Source organism: Venturia canescens, chromosome 5 (assembly GCF_019457755.1).
Source record: "Venturia canescens isolate UGA chromosome 5, ASM1945775v1, whole genome shotgun sequence".
Taxonomy (NCBI): Eukaryota; Metazoa; Arthropoda; class Insecta; order Hymenoptera; family Ichneumonidae; genus Venturia; species Venturia canescens.
In genome coordinates, this window is record NC_057425.1 from 9015797 (window position 1) to 9023255 (window position 7459).

The 7459-nt window shown below is 43.2% G+C and overlaps 1 protein-coding gene across 1 annotated transcript; it reads left to right on the forward strand.

The window, feature by feature from the left end:
• The first annotated feature begins 260 nt into the window (after positions 1-260).
• Positions 261-7459, forward strand: LOC122410580 (uncharacterized). Its single transcript, XM_043418814.1, has one exon. The coding sequence runs from the start codon at positions 1157-1159 to the stop codon at positions 4463-4465; it is 3309 nt and encodes a 1102-aa protein (XP_043274749.1). The 5' UTR covers positions 261-1156; the 3' UTR covers positions 4466-7459.

Here is a 7459-nt window from a genome sequence, read left to right on the forward strand (position 1 = left end):
AAGCCTAACGCGCACACATTCGAGCACGAGGGTCCTCGATGTCAGGGAGAGGGGAGAGAGGGAAGGGGAGTTCTGCTGCAACCAAGACCAGCGGCGCTTGGCGGAACGGACGACGAATAGCGTGGTGGATGAGCGGGGCAAAGGGGAACCGTGGTCGAACGTGTGCTGCTGCCGAGAGCGTTGGGACGCCACGAGAGGGCGATAGAGAGGGGGGGGGGGGGAAGCGGCGTGGTATTAAATACATGGGAGAGGGGGAAAAAGAACCTAGCAGTGGGAAGCAGAGGACCGCTTATGTGTTGTGTATATACATTGAGAATGGGTATTGGTAGAGTTGCTGGTGGCTTCTCAGTCGCGATCCCCTCGAATACTTCTCTTGCCACCTCTACAACACACACGATCGCTCTACGCCGCGTGAATGTACAACGCGTCAGTGTGGTCGTGGTTCTCTTCGCAGTTAGTTCCTCAGGCATGGGAGAGAGACGGAGATTAAAAGTGTAAGAGAGGGAGAATCGACGAACTGACTCTCCGTCTGTGTCGAGTTGCCCCGGCAATAGTGGGGATGAAAATTAGTTACGGCATCTACCCAAGAGACCTAAAAGGAACTCCGTGAGCCGCGCTCGGCCAGGCCACACACTCCGTGCAATGTTACGCGTTAAGATACCCCCGGTGCGTAGATCATAGTGCCCGCCGGTCTTCTAACATTCAACAGAAAAGAACGCGTCCTCAAGAGTGTTGTGAAGATAGATTTAAAAAAAGGATTATGCGGTGTCTGTGCCTTTCGTGTTGATAATTTTTTAACTTAATAAGATATATACTCGCGTTAGTACATATATGCATATGTATTTGAGATAGAAAAGCGGAAATATAACTTTTGAAGCGCAAACAAGTGAAAGATAGTGCTAGAGATAGATCCGCGAATGCGAGACATTGCATAAAATACGACAGTGCGAGTTCGAGTGTCTATGTGCGCGTTTCTGTTGAGTTTAACGTTGTATTATCATTTTTTTTCGTTTTATCTCATTCGTGAACACTCACTGAGACATTACGTGCGGTTTATACAGTTTTCAAAGAAATTTTCAACGCCGATTTCAGCGGAGCTTGTACTTCCGTACAAATCTAGCAGAGTGTTCATTTCGTGTTCATTCATTCAGTCATCATGGCACACGGTGTTGGAGAAGTGGTCAATGAACACAGTGGGAGTATGAAAATGGCTCAGAATACTCAGAATCAACAAACAAGTAGTCAGCATGGAATCCAACAAAGTGTGTCACAGAGAAAGAATGTTGGAGTCATGGGAAGTCGAAGAATCTTTGCCGCAGCCTTCAAACTCAAAGTACTCGATTCCTACAGAAATGACATTGATTGCCGGGGCAATCAGCGAGCTACAGCACGAAAATACGGTATACACCGGCGCCAGATACAAAAATGGCTCCAGTGCGAGGATAATTTACGAAGTAGTTGTGCCGAAAGTAACGCGACTACGACTGTTACAAGTACTGGATGCTGCGACGTTCCAGTTGGTAGCAATAGAGGAGTCACCGCATCGCCCGGGCTAGTCAATGGTCAGATCGATGCGACATCAAAGGTAGACTCCATTACGACATCTTCGCCATCAACTTTGTCGACACCTTTGACGTCATCGTCATCGTTGATGAACGCTAACGGCACAAATCATATCGCAAATTGCAACGTCATCGTGTCGATTGGCAATACTTCGAGTTCTGGAACGACGACACCAGCTCCAGTCACAGTGGGAACAACAGTAGCGCCGGCCTTGAACCTCAGCCTCGCCAGACTGCACGGCGACGAGCTACACCACCGGCAGGCGGCGCCCCCACCGCATCATCCTTCCGTTCCCCCTGGAACACCTTTGCACCACTCTATCCCACGAAGAGCAACTTCGCCTCTTCAATATCTTCAGCATAATAACAGTCATAATCATCATCAAGTGCCTTCTTCGCCATTGGGACCGGTACGAGCTATGCATGTTGCTTACGAGAACAAGAACCAACAAGAGACGCTGCAGCATCAACAGCCAAGCCACCCGCGTCATCATCGACGTCAGCAACCCGGTGATGAGCATCAAATAACCGAGAGGCTCGTTCACGATAGCTCATGCTCGCCCGAAATAAAGTACTCTTACGTTATGACCCGTTCTAATTACGAACGCAGCGACGTTTATTCACGCTCTACAAATCCAGACGTTTATTATCAAACTCTAGAATCTTATCATAAGAACATTTCCTTCAGGAGTAATCTCAATAACAATATTGTCAAAGAGGTTAGTTCAATCGACAGCTCCTTCCCAACGTATCGGGATCAAAAAGTCAACGAGGCCGGAAATGAGGTTTCTTTGCAACATGCACAAACGATCTCTTTCCCGTCCTCCGCTTCCTCGTTGATGGTTCTCCACGCAACGACGATAAAGTCGGAACGCGCTAGTCCAGACGCTCTGGCGACGCCGCCGGGGCCATGCGGGACTCCTGGCTCGCCCGAGTCCGCGGCAACGATGTCTCGCAACCACGAAGACCAACACCAACGTCGTCCATCGAACCAGCTCGCGACTCGAATCACAGTAGCGGCTTCTGATACGCCCAACATCGATGTGTGCAACAACACGAGAAGAAACGAGAACGTCGTCGCGGTAGCCAATACGGCGACCGGATCGGTGGCGGCCATAGCCGGGGCTTCTGTTGCCGTTCACTCGAACGAGACAACGAGCCTCGCGGCGCACGTGCACGTTGGTGTCGACTCACACGCGTCCGAGCTTCGAGTTTCCGAGAAACGGCAGCGCGAGAGAGAGCATCAATACAGAGACGACGTAAAGGTGGAATACGAGGAGAGAATACGAAGAATGAGAGTAAAGGAGGAAGTTGGTGCTGAGCGAGATGAGTCGGGGACAAAAACGGTAGCCGGTGCCCCGAGACCAAGGAGTCCTACATCTTCGGGGATGCTCATATCGCGCATGACCTGTTGTGAGCCTAAGCGAGAGATTGGCGAGGAAGAAACACTTATCGAAGATTCCAGGTACCATCGGGAATCAACAAGAACGGACGTGATCACTGCGTGTCCTGACTACCAAGCATCAGCGGGAACTCCAACTGGTTTATCGCCTACCCATTCTTCAGGGCCAATAAGTCCAATAACGCGAGACCCGGCGGCAACTTATTGCGTTTTGTCGAGTCCAAGAGCAGCATCAAGTTCGGGGATTTCAACGAGTAGCAGTTGTTCCGACAGCGAGATAGATCCTCTGGATTATTCTTCAAGCTCAACGAAAAACCCGATCAGTGACTTATCTAGAAGACGATCTTTTTCGTTGAGGTTCAAGCTCGATGTGCTCGATGCTTTTCACAGCGATATCGGTGTGGCCGGAAACCAGAGAGCAACTGCGAGGAAATTTGGCATAAATCGTCGTCAGGTACAAAAATGGCTCGGTCAGGAGAGTGAACTCCGAGGTGAAATAGCTCTGCGAGGTGGAGATCTGCGTCAACGTTTGGGACCAATGCCCGAGGTCAATGAATCCAACTCAGCTGTTGATCTGAGAACATCATCCAGCACGATTTCATCAATTTCCGGTGTAAAAAGCGATGGTGAACTCGAAAACTCTTCGTCGCCGCTCTATTGTTGCGACATTGGCTCCTCATCCCAAAGATTCGGTTACTATCGACGTGGCAGCCTCGGTGAATCGCCGGAAATAACATCAAGGAACTGCACTCTTCCTTGCTGCATGGACAATTTCAACGGTGCTTCAACGGTGTGTTATCAAGAGATAGCTAATCAAAGGAGATCTTCTTCCGGCTATCCAGAATCTCAGAGCAGCCTATATTGCTACTCACCTCGAGATCTCTCAGAAAACGGGAGTGAACCAATCGACGTTACAACTCCCCTCAAAAGATCCGCCTGTATGCTAAACTGCTGTTACGATACGCTACCATCGCCCAAACGTATTTGCTCCGAGGCTGCAGAAAAAATACGTTCCAGCCCTATGTGCCAAGATGAACCACCACAAGAGGTTCCTCTGTGTCTCGTCAAACCAAAAGAATCCTTCGAGGCTCCTATGCCAATGCAAATGGAAGCTGTAACCAGTACAGTGCCAACACCACCCGCAGTCCGAAACGTATCGCAGCCGACGGTAACATCATCATCCAAGAAGGACGCCATTCTCTTCAAGCCTTACCTAGATAATCCAGTAAGCAAACCCACCGAGGATACACACCTGAATACGCATAACAAACATGGCGGATTATCGCCGCTCAGTGCACACAGCATCATTCTCAATAACAATAACTGCCAGGGTATCTGCAATTTGAACAAGGACAGAAATATCCTTCCTCAACAACACGACTATTCTCTCGAACTTAGTCTCAGAGTCCCTGTATCTTGGGCCCCACATGGATATGCCGAAATTCCGGAACGGCTAAGAAGCGCCTTCGTTCGATATCCTACGAGTCCTCATTACACGTGACTCGCTTGCAAAAATGGCTGAGGTAGTAAAATAAAAGTCATGAAAATCTCAATCGTCCCATTGTTTCGAGACAATCTGTACTCTCAGCTATCGGTTTGAAATTCCAAATCATTTTTCACAGAACAACTACCGTAATCGAAGGCAACGGGAAAAACGTTTTACCACCCGTAACGATTAGTTAGATTTTCAATAGATATAAAAATGACCTCATACGTCTGTAGCTTCTCGTTTCTTTTCTTTGCTTCTCAATAATCTGGTTCTTCTTTCCTTTTTCTCCATTTCTTCAGCATACTCCTTTATGTTTATTTCTCTTGAAACGCGGTCTTGGCTTATCATAACCGAGATTAACCGGAAGGCGAGAATCTTATCGTGTCTAGGCCGTTTAGAGGTCGTCTCACTCGCACTCCGTTCGTTACGATTACGAAATTTCACTGAGCTTACACTTGCGAGCATAAACGAGTGAATCGTAAATTACGTGGCTCAATACCTCCGTGGATTCAATTTTCTTTTCACTCGTTCTATTTTTTCGTAGCCTATTATTCATGTACAAACGTAAAATGTACAAAGAGTCGTGAGTTATATCGAAGAACCATTGAATTGCTCAAAAACGAATGCTTCCATTAATTAACCGTGTCTTAAAGAAATAAAACAACAATTGAAAGGAAAATCTATAAAGATCGTGAGTTTATGCTAACACTGAATATTTTTTTGCCTTTTTGTAAATGTGTCAATATAAGTTGTAGGTTAAATTCTCATTCTTGGTCCTTTTTATCGAAAATTCTCAGTGACGATTGTAAAATTCTAAATGGCAGTGTGCAACACACTAATTCCGGAATGAGTTGGAAAATGGAGAAATATTCAAATATGGACTCTTATATACATCGTGTGCCTTCTCACTTTATCGCTCAGGAAAAATTGACGAATTGCGAAAAAAGTATGCAGGCACTTATTCTTCATCCATATTTATCGGGCGAGCATTTTTTTTATTAAACAGACATGTTTATCTTTTTTTAATGTGATTCTTGATCAAATAGCATAAGAAGAGTAATATAACCATTTTTACGAGACAAATAATGATGGAAGTGTTTCTATCGAAGGAGAAAATATGTTCACGCATGTGTGCCTTATTTCGTTCATTAAACTTGTTTTCCATCAAGCTTGAGATAAGAACTCAGAATCGTCATTTCTATTCGCTCATAGATATGAAAAAGAATGATTTTTTCAAACTCGACGGTTGGCAAAAATTCCAATTGAAATTATCTGGCTCTGAATATATTTGCCGTTAAAAATACGTTGAAATTAGAATAAAACCGCGAGTCGTAAATTCAGTATCGCAATTATATAAATTAATTTTCAACCAAAATAATGGAGCAAGAAAATGGGTGACAAAAAGGGAAGAGTGGGATAAAGAGAACCATTAAGCCTGATCCAGGCGCTATAGTTTGTACGAATCGTCCTCCAAAGTTAACGAAAGTATTTTCACACCAATAAATTAACGTCCATAATGAAACATCGTTGTTCGTTTATCTTTTTAAATCGTGAATTTGCGAGGTTCGTAACGGCTGTTTTAAAAAAATTATTGATACGTATGGGCGTAGAAAAAAGCCGGAAAACCGCGCGAGTCACGGGTCAAGGTGGCAATGTGTACAATAAACATTTGTTTTTTAAACACAAAAAATTATTGCGAATCGTTTTAAGAGCCATAATGAATTACATAATGCCATAAAACAATTTACATAATAGTGTGTAATGTAACAAGAAAGAAAGAGAGAGAAAGGGAGAAATGAGAAAGAAAAAGAGACGGAGAGGAATGAATACTGCTAAGTCGAGTAGTTCATTTCTCGACGTTACATCTCGCTCTAAGTTCGCGTGCTCGCCGGCCCACAAGAGTCTATTAACGTGTAGTATACGAGGAAAAGAGACAAGTAGAGTTTTAGTATATGACGAAGAATAAAAGCAATATTTTTAAACTGCATAAGAGGCGAGCCTCGTGGGCGAGCCCACGATTATCTCTCAAGCCCAAGCATATTATATTAGTAATATTATTATTAATTATTATTAATATCATTATTAATTATTATTAATATCATTATTATTATTATTAATTATTATTATATGAATATGAAAATTACAGATTTATTATACACGATAAATGAAAGTTATGTATACACGAAGAAAGACAACGAGGTTCATATGGTAAACAGGTACAAGATCTCGTATTAAAAAGAAAAATAATGAGTATTTATCAGGATCCAAAAGATGTATATTTTTCAATGCCAAGTTGATGAAAATTTAGCAAATATGCCCCCGTTTTAAGATAAGAGACCCCTCCGCTATTTCGAAATTAGAAGTGAACTTTTCGACCCCTGCGTGCCTTAATATCTCAAATAATATTGTAAAGGAGAAAAGATAAAAAATGGTGAAAAATGATCGTGCCTGAAAATATAATTGAGGATCCGCAAATACGAGTCTGGTGCTTATCCTCTGACATTGGTTGCTCATTGTGTGATAAATAAAAAAACGATAAAGATTTTGGGAAAAAAATTTTAAAAATAAATTAGAAACAAAGGATTCAAGAGAGAAAAATTTTAATGGGATGGCAAAAATGCGTTAAGCGAATTTACGTTGCGGTAGGAAATTTTATTATTTCCGATTCAGCGGGAATAAAAGAACGCCTAAACGACCATATCCGACATTTGTGATTCATTCGACGAAAGAGAAGAAAGACAGACAGAATTATATATTTGTAGCTTTAGTATTTGAACAATTGTGTGCGAATGTGTGAGAGAGAGAAAGAGAGAAAGAACGACGAAAAGCTAGAACGGGTGTGTGCACGAAGCATCGTCATCACTTTTTATATGCTCAGAGACTCGAGAATTATTGTATTAAAGCGACAAAAAACAAAATTATTGTACTATATACACAAAACATAGATATATATCTCCTAGAAATTTACCGAATTTTAAAGAAAATATAAGAGATTATTTTAAATGA